At 42.4% G+C, this 20968-nt stretch overlaps 1 protein-coding gene across 4 annotated transcripts in view; it reads right to left on the bottom strand.

Moving 5' to 3' along the window:
* Nucleotides 1-4112: 4112 nt before the first annotated feature.
* cdon (cell adhesion associated, oncogene regulated) overlaps nt 4113-20968 on the bottom strand; it is a 68013-nt gene continuing 51157 nt past the window's right edge. For 2 of the 4 annotated variants that reach the window (XM_042343851.1, XM_042343850.1), the window contains 12 exons: nt 20241-20527; nt 19684-19858; nt 18748-18882; nt 16748-16954; nt 15959-16140; nt 13981-14086; nt 11871-11993; nt 11245-11469; nt 10235-10509; nt 9340-9419; nt 8056-8312; nt 4113-6948 (listed from right to left, as the gene is read on the bottom strand). In XM_042343851.1, coding sequence (XP_042199785.1) covers nt 6779-6948; nt 8056-8312; nt 9340-9419; nt 10235-10509; nt 11245-11469; nt 11871-11993; nt 13981-14086; nt 15959-16140; nt 16748-16954; nt 18748-18882; nt 19684-19858; nt 20241-20527 — 2222 coding nt within the window. In that variant the 3' untranslated portion in view covers nt 4113-6778. The remainder of the gene's footprint in view (nt 6949-8055; nt 8313-9339; nt 9420-10234; nt 10510-11244; nt 11470-11870; nt 11994-13980; nt 14087-15958; nt 16141-16747; nt 16955-18747; nt 18883-19683; nt 19859-20240; nt 20528-20968) is intronic. The other 2 variants (XM_042343852.1, XM_042343853.1) reach the window with 2 other exon arrangements.

The following is a 20968-nucleotide window of genomic DNA, read 5'->3' as shown; positions in this document are numbered from 1 at the left end:
GAAGACACTTGGGTGGGTATTTTGGAAGGTAGAATGTGCGAATGTGTGGAGCAACTGCACTCGTATTGATTAAATAATACTAATAATAATCCTCGCATTTGATATAGCGTTTTTCACGTCGGGAGGACGTCCCAAAGCGCTTCACAGAATATACTGTAAAGTGAATTGACTGTATATTTGTGGGCGAACGCGGCAGCCAATTGCGCACAGCAATGTCCCACAAATAGTCGTGGATTGAAAATGACCAATTTATTATTGTTTTGGGTTTTGGAGGGATTATTATTAGGCTCTGTGTGGAGTAAGGAAACTTGCCCAAGGTTTCGCCCTCTGCCTGGAATTGAACTCGGGTCTCTCACTTGCAAAGCGAGTGTTCTAACCACTGAGCTACAGGACTCCACAAATGGAGAAACTCAAGGTCGGTTCCAACAAAGAGAGGTCGGAAGGTGAGAGAGGGATAATTTGTGAAGGATACGGTTTATAACGAGACCGATTACTGTTGATTATGGGAAATATCTATATTCAATATCTATTCTAAAGTATTTGGATGCATGATTGTCAATGATTGAATTGTTTATGGTAACACTTATTAGCGCAGATGAACAAAATAAACATTGAACGATGTAACTTGATGCATGATACGCAGTCACTGTTTTGCAGTATATCCTGTGAAGCGCTTCGAGACGTCTTGAAGACGTGATAAGGCGCTGTATCAATGGTAAGGATTGTTATTATTACATCCAGTCGCACAGTGTAATGCTAATGTGCCCTACGTAGCGCGTCAGCCCGACACAGTCACTGGGGTTGACCAGCCTCCGCTCCCCCTCCCTTGTTTGCTTCAGGCAGCTCTTTCCACACCTGGAAAATCCCTCTCTGGGCTATAAATCGGCCGAGTTTTCAGGAATGAAACGCAAAACGATCCTAAATTAGGAAACGCCACGTAGCAATTCTGAAAAGAAGAATTTTCTGAAAAGAACTGCGGGACAAAGGCAGGGACTCGGAGAACACTTTTGACCACTTACTGTCGATATAAGCGCTGAAATATCATTCCTGAACAGCCTCACAGATCTCCGCTTCCACAAGTTACACTATCACTCCATCGCCAGAATAAAGCCCTGAACGGATTCCTCCGATCTCCGATAATTCTCACTATTTTTACTTTCTGATTGTTTGGGTGTTACAGTGCATTCATTCTGTATCGAAACCATTCGGTTTCATTCAAAATTTACGGAGAACCCTGAGACGTCCTCCTGACGTGAAAGGTGCCAGACCGATCGCGAGGATTTATTTTTTTTTAATCGTTTTAACTCTTGACGAGAAATCATTTCTGCTGGAGGTTCTTTCGCCGATAGCCTGTTACTGCAAATAAAGTGCTTTTGCAGCTCATTTTAGACGCCCGGCATTATAGGGACCGCTCTTCGGGTACTTAAACACCAGAGGGTACTGTTGTTCCAATAGTAACCGGAATCCTACAGACGCGCTCAGGTTTCTTGAGAAGCCCATTGAAACGGTGAGCGCAAAGCACAACTTAAATCACAGCACTCTCATCGACCTGCGATAGTTGCTGCCACTGTGAGGCGAGCGGCTGACTGTACGTTCTGCGCACGCTGGTGAATCTGTCGCTCGACAGTGTTTCCACAAGATCACAGCACTTTTTTTTCGGAGGAAGAAGAAAGCCCTCTTTGCCTCTCTGATTTCTTCCCTCCAAGAGCACCGCACGGCCACAGCGTCCAGGTATTTTCTGAGTCCCGGCGTCCAAGCCCTCCACCACCTCTCCCGACCACCTCTTCCGTTCGTTAATTATCCTCTGAGTAAAGAAACAAAAACTCTGACACCTGTCCTGAAATTGCCCGTTGCCATTCTGTCGCCCACAAAATACACAGTCAATTCACTTTACGGTATATTCCGTGAAGCGCTTTGAGACGTCTCAACGACGTGATGAGGCGCTGTATCAAATGCATAATTATTATGATTTATTTTTGAAGTGTATTTTTTTGTCCCTGTAATGCCAGCGCCTGTACAGGAGGCTCAGTGACACGTGGTGGGAGAGAGGGAATTGTGCTTCCTTTCTGTCTGTAAATTCTTGTGGTTCTTTCATTCAAAAAAAAATTGAATAATAAAGTCAGTATAATAAAACCAGAGAGACATCAAGGCCCTCATTCCCTATTATTATTTAATCTTTTTTGAAAAACGAATGAAAGAGCAACACGAATTTACAGACAGAAAGGAAGCTCTGGGAGGTTAGTGGTGGATATACGTTTGGGAAGATACTCAACACCAACAATGTGAAGCTGCTCTCCTCTTCTGATCTACCTGTACATCCCAGATCAGCCCCTCATGTCCTCTCCCCTTTGCAGCCCTTCAACGGACAACCAATAGACAGCGGCACCTCCAGATATCTATATATACAAGTTGTTGTTGTGACTGAGCTGTTGGAAGGTGTACGTGAGTGGTGTGTGTATGTGTGGTGTACGTGTGTGTGTTTGTATGGTGTGTATATGTGTGGTGTGTGTGTATGTGTGGTGTACATGTGTTGGTGTGGTGTATGTGTGGTGTGTGTGTGTATATGTGCGTGTGCCGATTCCAGTTGAAGATGGGAATCGGGAGCTCGTTCTTGATCCTTAGACGTGAGGGAGGTCACTCAGGAGAGGAGCCGGAGGACAAGCTTTGCTTTCAAAAGGAGGAGAGAGAAAAAGAAAAGGACATTGAGTAAAATTTGCCTGAAACATTGTGCGCTTAAAGCACGTACACTTCTTTCCAGTTTTTACCCGAGTCGGTCCTGTACGCGAGGGATTCCTTTATTTTCTTTACCGAAAACATTCAAGTCGGTTTGATTTTACGCCCGGAACTGCCTCCGTGGAGTTTATAGCATGTTCGGCGACATAGAAAAGGATTTGCAGCTGGGCAATGAAAACCATTTAAAAGCATATTATCACAGTGAGGATCTCAAATCAAAGCCCAGAATGGAGAATAATAGCGGCTCAGTCTCCAGCGAAGAGCTTGTTTGTTCACAATGATCCGCTTATTAACTAATAACTGCGTTTTATCACATAGCACGAGATGTTAACAGCAGTTGACAGCAACCTAGAATTCCTTAGCAAACGGGGACAAGCCAGGAACGGGGCCCACATCCGATCACAATGCCGCTCATTGTTAACAGGGAATGCGAACTCAAAGCATTCTCAGGCCAATGAGCTGCGCCGCTAAAAGCAGCTCTATTTAACAGATGACTGCTCGTGTTCATTTCTGTTCCTTTCTCTTGCCTCTTCCCCTGCAATCTTCTCTCCACAAGAACAGTGAGGATGGCACTGAAGTGTTGGCGTTGCCCCCCCACCCCCCGCCCCCCACCCCGCACACACATTAATGATAGGACAGTCCCTAACGTCCGTGTTGGTGCTCCGAATCGAGTTTGCAGACTTCCCGAAACATTTTCTGAAGAGCAAGCGAACGAACGAACGAACGAGTAAATATTCTGTTGGGACATCCTCCCGACGTGAAAGGCCCTGAACAAATGTAATTTAATCTGTACTGCATTTTGCGAGGGAATATTTGAGCGTGTGAGTGTTTTAAGTGCGTCAATGAGTGCGAGTCAGTGTGAATGTGAGTCAGTGTGATCATCAGATGATTTCACTTCAAATAGACATCTCTCAAGTGTTTCACAGAATAAAATTAATTGGAAATCACAAGCGACGTTGTTATTGACGAGTAAGAAGACAACACAATTGCTGCGCTATTAAATACTGTAGAGTGATAATCCTGGACATGGAATGGAAATACATCTGGAATCAGTCACAGTAACAGGAGCAGCTACGTGGATTGTTTCAGATTTCAGTCTTCATGGGTTTCCTCCTAATAATGTTCACTTGAAACTCTTGCTCGGTGAGGAATTACATTAATTCTAGGGTACATGCAATTATACCAAATAGTAAGTATAACCCAAACAAAATGACCTGAAGGGGAGTGGGAGGCAGTCGCAGGGACGTTGGGGGTATCTTTAAGTGCTCTGAGATGCCGTCCGGCGTGGAGGGCACTATATAAACCCAAGTTGTTGTTGCTGTTGAAGCGCTGGCGGGGCCGGAGAGCGAGAGAGACAAGCGGACACAATAAATACAGAATGAGAAGTTCAGAGTGCTGCGTGGCACCGAGGCAGTACCGATCACTGCTGCAGGCAGCAGCATCAACTTTAATATTAACATTATCTTACAAACACATAGCATCTCGCGGACCTACCATATTAAAAGTATGTACAATTTCAACAAGAATATTACAACCTTTTATGAAAATATAGCATATTTTCTATATAGTACAAAAACATGCATTTTTGAAAGGCAATGCTACTTTGCATTTCCATATAGAGCGACGACAGGTCATTAAAAAAAAACACCAAAATATAGAAATTCTTTTTTNAGGCAGTTTGAAATTCTTGTGAACGAGCCATTACTGACAAAAGGATTGAAATGAGACGATACACATTGGTGGTACATGAAGATTCACAGCTGGAGCAACTACTTGAAGCTCTCTAACCAATACTGGAGTAACAGGATTTGGTGTCCATCTCTCAGGACCCTTTTCAACAGTTGGATGTAGGTTTCAAGTGAAAAACTGAATACATTTGCCAATTGCACCTTTAAAGTCGTATAAATGGTTTCCAAACACGACCCAGTTATGGCTTTTGGAGATTAGTGTGTGCTGTGTAGTGTTGAATATTACCCCAAGTATCACACATGGGGGAAAAAGGCCATAATATTTCTGTTTTTCGTTAAAAACAGAAATGGTTAATTTTTACTTCCTTTTCAAAAGGGAATTTACAACGGTCGGATTTTGAAGAGCTGAAATTGACTGAGTTCTTACTGTCATTTATGAAATGTGAGCAGTTCAGTGCAAACTGGTTTGTGATTATCCAAAATCTATTTGAGGAGTTGCTTTCAAAACAGATTAAGAAGGTCCGATGCCCCACGGTCACAGTGATCCTCTCTCAAGATGGGTTACTTTTGAGACAGGGTTTCGGAAGTTTTACGATTTTAACTTTACAAATGATCCGACTAAACGTAGCTGAAATATTGCACCTGGACAGAGGGTTACAAGTTGGAATCGTCAAGTCTTGATGTCAACTCGAAACGCCCTCAATAAGCGAGTTTCACAACCTCTTCGGGACGGCAAAGAAGCATTTCGCAATGAGTTAGCCCCGCCTGGGGGGACGGGGATGGAAAGTTGCCCCTTTTCTCCAGCATAACCAACAGTGAAAACTTACTGATGAATCAAAACCAGTCACAAAAACGGCAGTGTGTGCTGCGAGCCATTTTACGGCTCTATGCATTGATCAGAATACGCTCGAAAGGCACACAGTCTGTGACTCAAGGTATCTGAAGCCGATGCAATGCATTCAATCCACAAAAATATAATTTACCACAACGACACCGGCTCCACAAATCCAGACGACCCAACCTGCAATATATTAATATGGCTGAAGTGTTCAAACAATTTTTGCGTAGTGTAATGAAGCCACATTTTTGCCTCTCTCAAACATGTTATGACATTAATAGCAACTGTAACCGCATCCAAAACGTGCAGCGACACCGCACCTCTTACGTAGCTGTCCTCAGTCCTATTACATGAAGCATTACCGCAACATTGACTTGTTTAGCTGTTGCACATGGAACAGCAGCTTGCCTCATTTGTCCGTGAATTAAGACAAGACGTGGGGCTGTGGGTGGTCAGCTCCTCAACTCCACTGACTTGGACCTCAAAGACTTATCCACTTGGAAACAAAATCGAGCTGCTTGGTTTCGTCAACCCATTAGCCAGATTATATGCGCAAAAAAGGATTCTCAGGTTTAGATGGATAACATCCAGGCTGCACATTTAGCACGAGTGACAGTGAACATTACTGTTCCAATGAGCCACATACTTATGTGCTGGGGGAATTGCCTTTTGCCCTAGTTTCTTGAGCTGCTGCTAACAGGCACAAGGTAAAGCATCGTGTGGAAATACAGTACCGTGCTCACGTTTGTTAAAGAAAAAAAATCCATCAGCCACATGTGCTTGCTTTAACTGAACCGCCAAATGCTCAGAGTGCCATTGTTTGTGGAGGGATCAAAAAGCCAAGTATCCATACACAACCCCTAGCAACTCCACAGAATAATGTGACGGGTTGGGGGTGGGAAGATATGCCCTACAATAGAGGTGAATGAGGTGGTGGGACAGAAACCTGAACTGCAATGATCAATGTGAATCGAGTCAGCCACTTGCTAGAGTGCAGGGCTGCATTGAACAAGACAGTTCATCAGCTCCTTAGCTCAGTCTTACTACCAAAGGCATCAATACCATGTTTAGTGTTTAATAACTGTGTTGATGTGTCACACATCATGTTAGTTATGACTCCATCCTCCACTTCCATTATCTACTGTTCGAGTCAACCTTGGCATTAGGTTCTGTGCTTTCATGCGGTGTATCAAGTCTCATAAAGTCCATTATTTGAAGTGCTCCTCATTCCATTCCACCACAATTGTCGTGGTTCATTATTAACACTTTCTATAGCTTCCTCTTTTTATATTATTACAAGACTTTATACAAAACAAGGCTAAAACTTCAAGTTCTGCAGAGAAGGAATTTCTCATCTGAAGGCATAAATAATTAAAAAGCAACGAAATCTTTAAACCAGATACATTCATATGGAATAATATTTTAGTACTACAGAAAAATAAATAGTATCGATTTCTGATTTCCCTCCTTGGTCCTCTCAGCGACAATTACTGGCTTCAGATAAACAGGAATCGACTCTTTAGGCTTCCTGTAGTTCTGCGTGTGATGGATTATTAGAAGGGTTGTCCTCAGTGGGTTGTGTTGGACTCTCAGCTGTTACACTATAACAGTCTATTGGAGCAGCAACGAGAGAGGAAGGAACACAGCTCAGCGCCTGGTTCTCAGTCTCCAATTCAGGATATTCTTTACCTGCGAGGAAACAGAAGATTTAACAAAAGATGAGCATTTCGAAAATAGATCTATGTTACCATTGACAACTATTACTTGGAAACAGCATTTATCCTCTTGATGAATCGGTTCACTCATGCTGGGTAATGAGGTGTTCTGGAACTTCGGATAAGTGGCCATTTTTCCCTGTTATTCCCGGTGGTGGATGAATTGGCACCAACGGGGCTCAGGATTAGGAGAGTTAAGTGGGAAATTAGAAGAAACGTTTCTGTGCAGAGAGTTTAGACAAGTGACTATTGAAGTCAAGATTATAACAATTAGAAGGTAAGATTAAGAACCATACAAATTACCAACACAGTAGGAAGCTAATTCGACCGACCCATTGTATTAGTGTTTGCTCCTCCAATGAGGCAATTTACCCTAATTCCAATTTCCTGTATTTTACTTGTACCTTCCATTAACCTCCCACAAACAACTCTTATTTGAGAATTATCTGAAGAACAAGTTTACCACGCGGAAGTCCGAGACCCTACCCTGCGTGAAGAGCGCTATAGAAATGTAATTTGTTGTTGACCCCCCCACCCCCAAAAGAATCACACCCATTTGTGTGTTATTTTATTTCTCACCATTTCTAACTTGTTTAGCTCTAATTTTATGATTATGTCTCCTTTCTACCAGAGGGAAGAGTTGCCTATCTAACTTGTCAATTTTCTTCATTATTTTAAAGACCTCAAACAATTCATTCTTCTGAGTTCGAGGAATGACGTTTGAGTACAGGCATTACTGGCATTGATCATGTCTATTAACAAGCACATCATGTGAGATCAGTTGTGGGGAGGATGTGACCCTTTTGACATTTAACCAAACTGTTCAAGACTGATGGGGAATTCATGTTTCGGTGATACCCTGATTGAAGAATGAAGCTAGAAAAATGTACAATTTGGGTTTAAACAAAAATAAATCATGTAAATAAATTCATTGTGGTAAAGAAAGTGAACCAAAGAGCATTAATGATTATCATCCACAAAATACACAGTCAATTCACTTTACAATGTATTCTGTGAAGCGCTTTTGAGACATCTCGAAGACGTGATGAGACGCGACATCAAATGCGAGGATTATTATTACCTTCCGTATTGTCCAGGCACAAATGGTCCACATGGTCCTGGCAGCAGGAATGTTGTGAAAGAGACTGCTCTGTATTTTTGTTTGGATGGTCACAATCTTCTTCTTTAGTATCTTCAGGGACGGAGTCGGAACACATCGGAGCCAGGGTGTGACTGAGGGACACCATCTCCATGCTGTCCTGGTGGCAGGACGGAACCCGATGCATTAATGGCAAACTGTTGCTCGGAAACGTGCCGTTGGTTTTGGTGAAACATCTGCTAAAAGGGGAAGACCAGGATTTAACTTGTAGACTACAACCTACACAATTGTGCTCAAATGATGCGATGTACAGGAGCACTTTGAGACGTCTCTGAGATGCTATAAGGCGCTATATCAAATGGAAGAATCACTAGAGACAATTTGGATCTAACTGCATCTCTTATTCAGATGCTGATCAGCTGTCATGTAAGTCAACGATTGCCAAGATCATTTAACCCACGTTCCGCGCAAGTCAGTTTTGTCTAAACAATCAGACAGGCATTCCAACATCTCGGAAAAATTTGGCGAGTAACTGCGGATTCTTAATTTCAGCCTGGACAGACCCAGCAAAGGATAGAGTTTCTCTTGGTATCTAACTGGGATTTGGGGTCTCTGCATTGCCAACTCCAAAGAACCGAATCAATCTCGCTGGCAAAGCCATAGTTGCCAATTCAGCCAATTGCATCAGCATCGGACACAAATATACAATGTAATCCTTCAATGGGCTGTATTTTCAGCACAAAACTGATCATTTTTGCGGACGCTCTCGGTTGCAGTTGAGCAAACGCAAGATCATTTGGAAACAAAAACACTTTCCTTTCTCCATAGATGCTGCCTGACCTGCTGAGTGTTCCCAGTGGCTTCTGTTTTTGTTTTCAGTTTTTCAGTATCTGCAGTATTTTGTGTTTTGCAAGATTATTTGGCATTAATTACAAATCTGTTCCGAGCCGAGTATTTTAAATAATTTAAAAGCGTCAGGGTTACCTCCACGAGAAAATATTTGGCAGAGGGGCTTTGTTTTGCTCTGGGACCTCGGAGCAGGGTTGTGTACAACCGTCAGCACGACAAGACTGCTGCTTCTGTGAAGTCAGCCCAAATAATAGATATAACATAACCACAACTCTGTAGGAAATCCCTTTTGAGTCATTAGGGCAGACCACATCGTCCTCTTACTTAAAGGATATTTTCCCATTGAGCAGCACGGTAAACGTAGATAACTCAAACAGGAGCAGCCCCTATGAACGAGCCACACAACTGCACACTGACCTATTGTTGTTCCTGCAGTTACGGCAGTTGATGCACTCGGATTGTTCCGTCTGCGGAAGCGCAGTGTAGATCCCACCTCCCTGTCGATACAAAATTCACAGGCAGGGTTCAGCAATGGGCATCAACAGGCACAGCTCGAGACACTAAGCAAAATGCTGACATGACAGAACATCGACACATAACAAAAAATGAGCATCATTGGAGTGGTATTATAATGTATTTGGTAGCAAGAAGAAGTTTATTATCTTTGTGAAATATGAATAGCATTCCTAATTGATGTTCCTAACTGCTGTACACATGTGATGCAGACGGGACAAGAGAGAAGAATAGGCTGGAACTACTTTCTGTACTCCCTCCATCCTGCCTTTAAAATAAACTTTCCTCCCAAGGTCTAAATAAGTGCTCCTATATTCTGCAAAATAACTGTTCTGTAAATTTATTTAAAATTTTATATCATCTTTTTGTTTGTTAACAAGATGAAGTCAGTTCAAACTACAGCCAGATGTATGAGAACATTTATTGTACTGTGGCCTCGAAGTAAACGTTTGACCTCAGAAAAGCTGTTTATTTATTAAATCAGACTAAACAGCGAGAACTGGCAAATGAACTAAGAAGACTTAAGACGTCATGTCATTCGCCTTCTCCCCTCTGGCCCCTCCATCCTATTCTTGTTCTTGCTCCCTTCCCCCACTCCATCCTCCTCCATCCAACTTCCATTTATCTCTCTCCCCCACCACCCCACTCACACCATCTTTTCCCCAGGGAGAAATACATTGTGCAGATTTTGTAAATCCTGTTTGACGCACATCTTTATGTTGAAAACTGCAGGAATGATTTGAATGTTCAATGGCAGGCCGTGCCAAAATACCATCAGAACGTTCAGACTCTTACTTACATTCATGATGTGATGAGAATGATCGTAGTCTATGTGAGACCTTGGTAGAGAGTTAGTGTGGTTGGGGTACAGCCCTGTCCCTCCATTCATTAATCCGTTCATCCCATTTGATACTTTATGGTGTAGATGTGGGCAGCCATTGCTGAGGTTTCCGTTGCCAATAAAGCTGCCGTGAATGCTACCATTGATCCGACTGGTCCCTGGGAGTGTAGTGTATTCCATTATCTGGCCATTGACTTCTTGGCCTTGGTAGTGGTAGTTAGGAGGATCGTATTCTGAAAAAAAAATTATTTCAGGATGAATCTGAACCTATTTTTGGCTGTGAACTTCAACCATTCAACCCAGAACAGCACCTTCCTTCAGGAGAATTGCAGGTAAGAGTTATTGATGGTTGTTGAATGGCTCCTCTGAGCACTTTCCAGCATCATTCAATGCTACAAGATGCTTCTGGCATCAGATTTAGAGTGACATTCTGGAGCTTCATTCCTGCAACAGATTACAGCCACGGGACATCTTTGATACCTCTCACATCTCAACTTCACTCTTACTGTGTGAGATCATGATAATCGCAGGTATAAATGCTTTTAAATGATAAGTCTCCATCTTAATACCAATATGATTTGAGGTCATGAAATATTCTGACACCTCATCCAATTGGTCATCCTTCATATGTGATCCTGAACATGGGGGGAGGGGAAGAATGGCTTAGCTGAACATGGGGAGGGGGGAGGGGAGGAGGTGAAAGGGTAGCTGAAATGGGGGTGAGAGAAAATATTGGTTGAACATGGGGAAGGGAGGCCTCAATACCTGGGCTTCTACCCAGCATTAGATTTGATGCTGATGTAAACTATTAATCCGCACAAATAATCATCTAATCATGTGCAATAATAATCCTTGCATTTGGTATTTGCACCTTATCACATAGTCGAGACATCTCAAAGCGCTTCACAGCTGTAGATGTCCTGTAAAGTGGTGTGGTGCATCGGTATGCATTTTGTGTTCCAACTTACTCTGCATAGTGGTCTGCTGGCGGTTCTTCCAAAGGCACATGGCGATAAAGATGATGAGGATGAGGACCATGATCCCCAGCACTGACCCCACAATCAAGTACAACATGTCGCTGCTGCGTGTGCTAGAGGGAGAGGCTCCATAACCATTGCCCGGGGGTTCTGCCAGATTGGACTGGGTGCTCAATCCATCTCTCCACACTTCAGAAGATCCCGAGTGCCTTCGAGCTGATAAGAGTAAGAAAAGAGAATAAGTGGAAACTCAGCTTTCTCAAGACTATTTATAGAATAAATACTAATAACCAATGTATTTGATTCAATGCCTATGAAACGTCTCAAAGTGGTTTATAACAGTTACTGGGCACGGACTATTCGTTTGTATGAGAGAGGCAGCCAATTTGCATGAACGTTTGAATATCAGTTTAGACTATATGAGTTCCAAGTCCCAATGTAATGCCTGAACTCATAACCATCTAACTCAGCGACGATAGTGCTACCAACTGAGCCAGACTGTCACACAAATGACAACACACTACCTTTGCATTGTAACAGGAGCTCTATGTACTAGAGAGGTAAGAGTTGAGAATGTTTGATAGGGTTGATTGGAAGATCTGTAAAACTCCTCCTACCTTTGGTCTCACAGATCATGACATTGCTGAATTCGCTCTCTCCACCCTCATTGAAGCACTGCATCTTGATGTCGTACGAGGTCTCGGGTTGAAGATGACTGATCTGGTGCCATTGTTTGTTGCCTAGGTTAAAGAAACTAGTCAGCAGGGTTCAGGGCAAGAGAACTGGGAAGTGAATCGCGCTGCACATTCTATCTCTGACAACCCAATAGTGATCTCAAAACTGAATGCAATAATACTGTATGAACTGCAAGGATCTGACTCTCTAAACTGAACAGGAGCAGTGCCTTGAATTGGGCACATGTGGCGTTGGCTTCACGTTTCCAGATTAAGTGTCTCGTCCTCCATATGAAGGCAGGAGGATTTTTTAAAAAAAAATGACAAGTTTAAATTTCTAGCAGTCAATAATCCAATGCAGACATACAAACAGTCAGTTGTAAAATGCAGAATTTTTTCCAGACCTTTACTGAAATTAAATGAGAAGCATCGAGTTCTAGATTAGGCTGATACAAATCTCTCTCTCTCTCTCTCTCCCCCATCCCCCTACCACAATAGCAAAATCCACTGTTACGACTTGAGCAAAGCTTCTTACAGCTTGTTGCTGCATTCCTCAGGGGGAGATCCCAGAGGAAAAGTGAAAGCAAGTGAATGGGTTCCTGCTGTCTCCCGGCCACAGACTGCTTCTGCCTTCGGTCAGTGCACCAATCCAAACACGGCAGTCACTACGATCCAATTAGTGTTATTTTTTCTGGCCTGTACCCAGGCTGCTAAACCCTCCCAAACACTTCTCTTTGGAAAGCAATTTATTGAAGGTGGCGGGGGAGGGGGCAGGAGGGAGAGAGAGAGAGGACGACAACAAGATTGTACTGATTTGTAGTGTACTTTAATTAAACTTTTTTTTGGGGTGGGGGTGCGGGAGAGAAAGCAACTGTCGAACAATGTCCCTGGCAGAAATTCCTCCTGAGGGTTCACCATGGTAACAGAGAGCAGAGGCCTCCCTCCCGCCTGTTGCTCTATCAGTCAGGCCTGTTCTCACACTGACACACTTTGCTCTGAGTGAGTAACCTCAGTTGTCTTTATCATCTGTAACAATCTTTATTGCAATGGTGATGTTGTTTTATGTTGACGGCATCTAGTCGAGTGGAAAAGGGAAATACAAATATAAAACATTTGAGATTCCTTTTTTTTAAAAAAGAGTTGCTCAGTTGTGCAAGGCAGGGTGCAGCAGGAATGCCTCCTGTCTAGGTTTTTGAAGTTTCTAAAATGTAATCTGGATATCATTAGGCCTGATTAGAAAACGCAAGACTATTTGCTTCTGTGTCTCGGGATGTGTAGGCATCAGTTAACTGTTTCCAGCAGCAAAGCAAACTTCAGAACTGGAACTTGTGCAGGTTTGGACAGAAAGACAGTGGCAACCAACGGCCAGGAATGTATACTTATTATTATGTCTCTGTGAGAGGAGATTAATTTCTTTTTCTACTGCCATCCTGACTGGAGTTTGTTCAAACATAAGCAGATGGTGACAGTCAGTAATATAGGGTGACCATATTGTGTAAACCAAATCTGGGGACACATATATAAAAGAAACTGAACTCACCACAATTGCAGATGCTAGCAGCTACTGGAGAAGCTTGTTGGATTAGTGGCTGTATTTGTCCTGATGAGTGTCTGTTTTAGAATGGTATTGTTCTTGCTCAGTTTCTTGCTGAACTCAAGACAGGGCAAATTTGGCCCCAGGGACACAATACCTCATCCGGGGATTGTCCTCGGAATTGGAGACGTATAAATGTGACGAATACTAAGAATTTGTTTCAGGTATTTTATGCTAATGGGAGTGATTTTAGCAGCTTCCCTGAGTGGTTCAGTCTATAAAGGCACTAGCCAGTCGGGGAACAAGATCAACGGTTGGATCGATGGTCTTTAATTGATTTGGCTTAGACAGGACCACAGTATAGATGTTCAAAATGCATCAGTCAAAAGTTCTTGAGTTCAGTAACAAACTGAGCAAGAACAATAAAATTCTAAAACCGATCACATAGGGAGACAAATGTCTCATTAACCTGTAAATATATGACTAAAGCTACAGTAGGTCACCATTTCCTTTGCGTACCTTCCACTACATCTCGCTTGTAATCGCTGTCATTATCACTATCAGTTGGCCGGTAATAGATGTAAAACCCCTGGATGGGAGTGTTGTTGTTACTGGATGGAATATACTGTGGATACAAACAAAACGGAAGGAGAAATCAGCAAAAAGTACAAAGCAACCGGTCTTCCAGACCGTCTCGCTACATCAAATTGTTGAATTTTTTTTTAAATGAGGAAACAGCTGAGAGTTCAAAATTAGACTGCCTGAATCTTGGGGGATGTGGGGAATAGAAACTTGGTTCAACATCTCATCCGAAGAACAGTATCTCGTCAATACAGCACTCCCCCAGTGCTCCAGTACTGTACTGGTGTGCCCACCTAGACTGCAAGTTCAAATCCCGATGTGGGGCTTGAACCCACAACCATCTAACTCAGATGTGAGAGTACTACTAACTGATCCAGGCAGACAAGATCACGCTGATAGGTTTCCTCAGGTGTTTGATCCCCCAAAAATCCTTTGTCCAAATAAATGCTAATTTCACATCTTGACCTGAGAATGATGTCCTTTATTAAATGTATAATATTACCCTTACTACTTTTCTTGAAGTGTTCAAGATAACATGTTACCCTAAGCCTGGAAATGAGGCATTAAGCTGGAAATTACAGATCACTTAGCCGAATACAGTGAAGCAAATGCTCAAAAGCATTATACAGGATGCTATTGATTCTTATCTGGAAGGCATACATTTAAAATTAATAGTTCATTCCTCACAAATCTACCGGAATCCATTGAGGAAGTTACTGAAATAGTAGATGTGGATTTAGAGGGGGTGCAGAGGAGGTTTACAAGAATGATCCCGAGGATGAAGGACTACAGTTATGAGACGATTGGAGCAGAGACGGCTGATAGAGGGTACAAAATTATGAGGTATTTTTGACAAGGTAAATAGGGAGTCAATCTGGCTCAGTTGGTAGCACTCTAACGAGTCAGAAAGTTTATAGGCTCAAGCCCCAAGACAGGACTGTGAACTCACCTACTCGAGGCTGACATTCCAATACAGTGCTGGGGTTGCACTACACTGTTGGGAGGTATTGTCCTTTATTAAACCAAGGTCACTCCTGTTTGTTCAGGTGGACTTTAAAGACCCTACAGTACTACACTATAAAAGGGAGTTTCCCCCGGTGTCCTGGCCAACAAATTCTCCAGATAAAAATGGTCAATCCCATGGCTGTTTGTGAGACACTGCTGTGCATAAATTACCTGCTGTGTTTGGCAACAAACATACAGTGACAGCATTTTACATTAAATGCCGGGAAGCACTTGGAAACGTCCTTTCAATGTGAAAAGCATTCTATCAAATGCTAGGGGCATTATTATAAATACTTAATGTATTATTATAAATAATTAATGTTATGTAAATTAAAATATATGTTAGAAACACTGAGAAGAAGTATAATGCTGCACAAGTTTACTCTTCTTGCTTTCAACATCGGACACTGGGTCTGGTTACACTTCCAGCTTCTAATTGTCTAAATTGTATTCCATTCCTTCCAGAGTTAATGCACTCAACACTGGAAAGCCTCCAAGATAATCAAGCTACAATTAAAATAATGGCCAATCTGATGGCTGCACTATCAATCCATCAGCGCTGTGCGGGAGGGAAACATGACATAAGGGGGAAAACATTTGTCTGTAGCCTTGCGTGCCTCCCGCCAATCTTGAGTGATCTTATCAACCCCACCAAGAATGAAACAGATTTGTCTGGTAAATAAAGGTTCTGTCAGTTGGAGCACAGCCTCTTCTACTCTGCCAGGAAAGGACTGATTGTAATTTTTGTATTTAATGATTGCATGAATGAAGTGTGAGGTCACAGCATGCAGGGTTTTGCAACTAATAAGTGCTCCCATCCCCCATCTCCCTCATCCATCCTTTGTTATGCTCAACAAGGAGCAAAACAGCACATGTGTGAGCTTGGCTTAGCTGGGAGCACGTATCTTACCGTCCATTTCAGCATAATGTCTGTGGCACTGATCGCCTCTGTGTAGGCAATGTGAGGACCTGTGATTGGCCGTGTTGAAAAGCGACTGCTGAATCCGGCCACCTGATAAGGTCGGGAGCCAGCGCTCCTGGGGCTCTCACCGTGGGCATTAATGGCAATCACACGAAACTTGTAAGTGGCACCTAGGACACAGGGGGAAAAAAAANGGAACCGTAAGTGCCAATTGGACGTGCAGGGATAAGTGTCTGGCATGAAGGGTGCTATATAAATGCAAATTGTTGTTGTCATTGATGAAACCTAATGTCTTCCTGTTCCAGAGAAGTTTGTACAACTACATTGATGAGCTTGGTTATTACCCAGCAGGTGGATTCTCTAAAATGTTAATGATTCCCTGGGAAAGAGAGAGAATGACTCAAAGAATCAGGTTGCCCATATGTACCTCCAAAAGAACCAATTCCCGAGCCAGGATTTATAAGGGAAAATGAGACCTAAAATGCTGAATGATCCTTATCCAAACCTCTCTTGTGAACAGTGTGGTCAACAATGCATCTAAATGAGTCATTTTAGATTAATAGGATGAAAGGCAATTTAGAAAAACGGGAATGGGTCAAATGGCCTCCTTTTCTGCAGAACATTTTAATATGTCTTTGTGAAATACATTTTCTCCCAGACTGCGATAATTTCCTGTTCAGGTGGTGCACTCGTCTAATCCTGTTCTTCTCCAAGTCTCAACAATGTGATCAAGAGCAATATCAAGTGCAAAGATTCTTACTATCATTAAGCTCTTACCTGGTTCGAGGTTGCGTACTTCCACGGAGAGTTTTGATGGAGAGATGTTCTCTGCTGCCACGAGCCAGTCACTGTTCCTCCCCATTCGTTTGTATTCCACTTTAAATGAGGTGATGGGGGAGCCACCGTTTGCTCTTGGAATCCAAGTCACATACACAGAAGTCTCAGACGCAGTTGAGATGGTTGGACGATCTGGCGCTTCAGGGACTAAACAGAGAAAACGACATGGTCATTATTCTGTTTACCACTGGCTCAATAAAACATAAGTCACAGAGCCTCTTAGCCACAGGATAATAAATCTTGATTTGAGTTCCAGGACGCAAGAAAAAAATGAAATATACAGATGGTTCCTAAAATGTGTGGTCAGTCCCCATGTTTTAGGAACTGTCCTCTTTCTTGTTCTTTCGTAGCTTTTGTTAAAGTGCTATAGTGGCACTTGGAGAGATACGGTTCCGCACTGAGAATGCTTGCAGCACTCAGTATAGCAGGAACTTTCTGCAAAGTAGTAGGATGGTTTGTGAAACTACCGTGTTCACAGTTCAACATGTGCCAATCAAACAGACAGGAATGGCAATTCTTGGCAATTGTGGCACACGACAGTTAAGCAATCATTAATCAGAAGTCGAATTCTATAACCAAATGAATTATAACATTTCCAAACAAAAAGCCTAATTTTAAGCTACTCCTTTTATCCTTTTTATAAAAAGCAACATATACATTAACCCCATGAGTACTGGAATTTGTGCCTTGTTCGCCAAATATATGACTGTAATTTTCCACAATACAACAAAAATATAAACTAATTTTCTCAAGGTCATAAATTGGAATTGTAAAAACATTCAGAATTAAGAGAACACTTTTACTCGCAGTAAAATGAATAAACAGAAAGCATCAGACCCCAATACTTTTGGTCTAAAAACTTTTGGCCTCTTTTCAAGGTAAGGAGAACATAACATTTTCTAATTTTAGGCACTGTGCGTCCAGATCAGGTTCATAGATAAAAGCTTAATGCTAAAGTAAAACACCATCTTTTCTGCTCAAAATGAGTGAAACCCAAAAGAGCACCACTAACTTCACAAAAGTGCTCTTTTCATTCACACCAACTATCCTCCAGCCTTGCTGAGTGAGATTCCCAATTTAGCGTCCAAGTAGAAGTAGTTTTGTGCTGTAGATTCATGCCTACTAGAAACTTTTTTTAAAATCATTTTAGTCCCTTACAGACTTTACCCCACTGACTTGAGTGAAATTTGAACTGAAATCCCAGAAATAAGAGACTAATGCTTAGCCACTCCATCAACATAAGTTTTTTTTTAAAAAACGTTGGCATCAACATATTCACAATTATCCTCAAACTGTTAAATACATTTTACAATTTGAACATGACAATATTCCACAGTTTAGGAGTTTATCAATACAATACTTACTGAACTCAGAGGAACTTTAGAGAGCAAAGAAGACAGAAGAAGAGAGTGTTAGTAACAGCATTTACTCAAAGCATTAATTAACAGAAAGGTAGTCGATTGCACAGGGCAACGGACAGTTGACATTCTATCTAAACACTTCAGAAAGGATCCGAGATCTCCAAATTAGACACTATTAATCTACTGCAATAAAAAGATGATGCAATACTAGTGTTCTGCCACTAGATATCACTAACACATATGATAAAGATACCTTCCATGTGAAAAAAATCTATATGTACTAGAAAATACTATCTCAGAAATGAAGTGAACATCAAGCAGCTAATCTATATCAGCAAAGTCACTCTAAACAGGAACGGGCAATTTGAATTTGAAGGTAGAATGTCAAACATCAGAAAAGCATGTAAACAATTTAGATTAAATCAGAAACTGTAGATTCAAAGGTTACAAAGGGGGAAGAGTTGAGGAGGAGGGAGGGTTGATACTAGGATTAAGGCCGTTCAGGGAGACGAGAAAGAGAAGAAAATAAAGAGATTGAGATGGGAGGGAGCTGGGAAGGGACTGCAGGTGGATATGTACCTCCACTGTGCCGTGAAGGATCGGCCATTACTACACCGAATCGACTGCCGTTGTTATCCTCCAGTGCTGGTTGTTTGGGAACTCCCAACGGTTGTGATGGCGTCTGCGTATTTTTCTTCGGGGCGGACGCTCGCTCTTTCGAACAAAAGAGAAATATTTCTCAAGAGACCGTTCGCTGCTTAGCTGTTGCAAACGGTCACTGAAACGGCTCTTACAGCCTTTTCTTTTTTCTCCCTCAAGTAGATGTACATTAAAGATGAGGTAACAGTTTGCCATTTTGAAAGGGCTGATCTTATGAAGATCCTTTTTTTACGTTTCTACACAGATAAGAGTCCAATGAGGTTCTAAAGGTACTGATTGTTGGTCAGGTACTGTTCCGTGAGCACTGGGCACCATTTGATATCTTACACAAGAGGCACATCCTTCACTTGTAAGCATGAGCTAACAGACTATCAATAGCGTAAGTGTGTTCAGGCTGAGGTGGACTACAACCCGGACTTTCCAGCAAGGATCAATGGAGAGCGATCAGGCTACAAACCTCTGCTGAAACTTCCTCTCTCTGATAGACCAGGGCTCAGTGAAACCAATTGTAGCTGCAACTTAATGGCAACCATGGTTGAGCTTGAACTGATTTCAACAAATACTGACCTCTAACCTTCTTGTGTATATAAACTGTGTGTTTATATCCGTCTGTGTGCGTGTGCATTTATGTCGACTCAATGATGTAAAATTGAACAATTTTAATTATCACTGCAAATAGTTCAATGAGTAATTTGCCGATTATCAGTGTTCAATAAACTTGTTCAGTCTGATTTGCTGAAATACGTTACGATACATAGAACTGTACACCTAAATCAGAAGTTCAGTCGCATTTTAACTGAACAGTAGATATAAAAGAGCTACTGTGGGTTACAGCAAAATGTTCATCATCAGTACCTTTACTGGTTCGGAATGTCAGCATGGCAGGTTGGCCCTCCCCTGAAGCACTCCGTGCGACCATCAGCACCTCATACAGACTAGAGGATTCCAGCTCGCTGAGTCGCAGTTCATTCTCACTTCCAGGAACACGGATTGTATGCCAGCTTCCCACCATATTTCCACCGTCATCCAGCTACAAGAAAGAAGTTAAAATAAAAAAAATCCTCGTCTGTCCTGTGAGGCGAGAGTGTTGCCAACCGAGTCAGGCTGATACCCGATTTATTCCATGCATTCACTACTGTGCGTAAAGAAATTAAATCAAAATTGTCTAATCGTCTTTTCCCTGTGATCCCTTTTTGAGTTATCTGTTCCACACACAAGACAAAAAGGCCAATTACAGAGACCATAACAATCAGGACCAGTGGGAATGACCAGCAACTTGAGTTTATACAGCGCTCTTCGGGCAGGTAGTATCTTAGACAGTTAAGTGTAGTGTTTGATGCCGAGCTAGAAAGCGAGGGGAGGTAGGTGACCGAAGATACGATCGAATGGTACGTTTATGCACCCGAATGTACCTTTCGATACTTGACAAAATAGGCATTGATGGGTGTGCCGCCATCTTTCCCTGGGCGCCACACTAAGTCATAGGTGTCTGGCTTGATGGTCTGTGGGGGGCTGAGAATGATGGGAGCATCGGGTAGGGAGTGGATGTTGACCTTCTCAGTTTCGGGTACAGCTGTTTTTGTTGGCTGTCGGTGCAATAGGCCCGTCTTATCATAATCTGCCCCTTCGTCACTCTGAATGATGTCGGAGCCTCTCCCGAGGGGCGTGGGACTTTGCTCATCGACCCTGCTCCTCGTTTCTGCCAAGACAGAAGAAAGTAATAATAATCCTTGCATTTGATATAGTGTCTTATCACATCTTCAAGACGTCTCAAAGCGCTTTTGGCTCAAAAGTAAAGCCACTTTTGCCAATTTCACGGAACCGCAAACACATAGAACATAGGCTGGGCTCCCTTCACGTTCTTTCTTGTCCCAATTAAAATACCATCAATGCAAAGTCATAGGCTTCTTATTCTGTGCCAGAAGAAACCTACTTACGATCCCAGATGTTAAATGCTCAGCCTCTTGTGTGAAAACCGAGGAAAACTATCAAGAGCTTCTCTTCTAATTGAAGCCAGACGGAGTTTGCTCTGGTTTATTTATTTAGGTTACCACAGGCAGCAGCAGGATAGAAGAGATGGGCTGCACTTGTTGAAACTGGCACAGTTTTCAACAACAAAGAAGCTATCAATTGTGAGGAG

This window comes from Callorhinchus milii, unplaced genomic scaffold, assembly GCF_018977255.1.
Source record: "Callorhinchus milii isolate IMCB2004 unplaced genomic scaffold, IMCB_Cmil_1.0 Scaffold25, whole genome shotgun sequence".
Taxonomy (NCBI): domain Eukaryota; kingdom Metazoa; phylum Chordata; class Chondrichthyes; order Chimaeriformes; family Callorhinchidae; genus Callorhinchus; species Callorhinchus milii.
The sequence above is the reverse complement of the archived record's forward strand: the minus strand, read 5'-3'. Positions and strand labels throughout refer to the sequence as shown.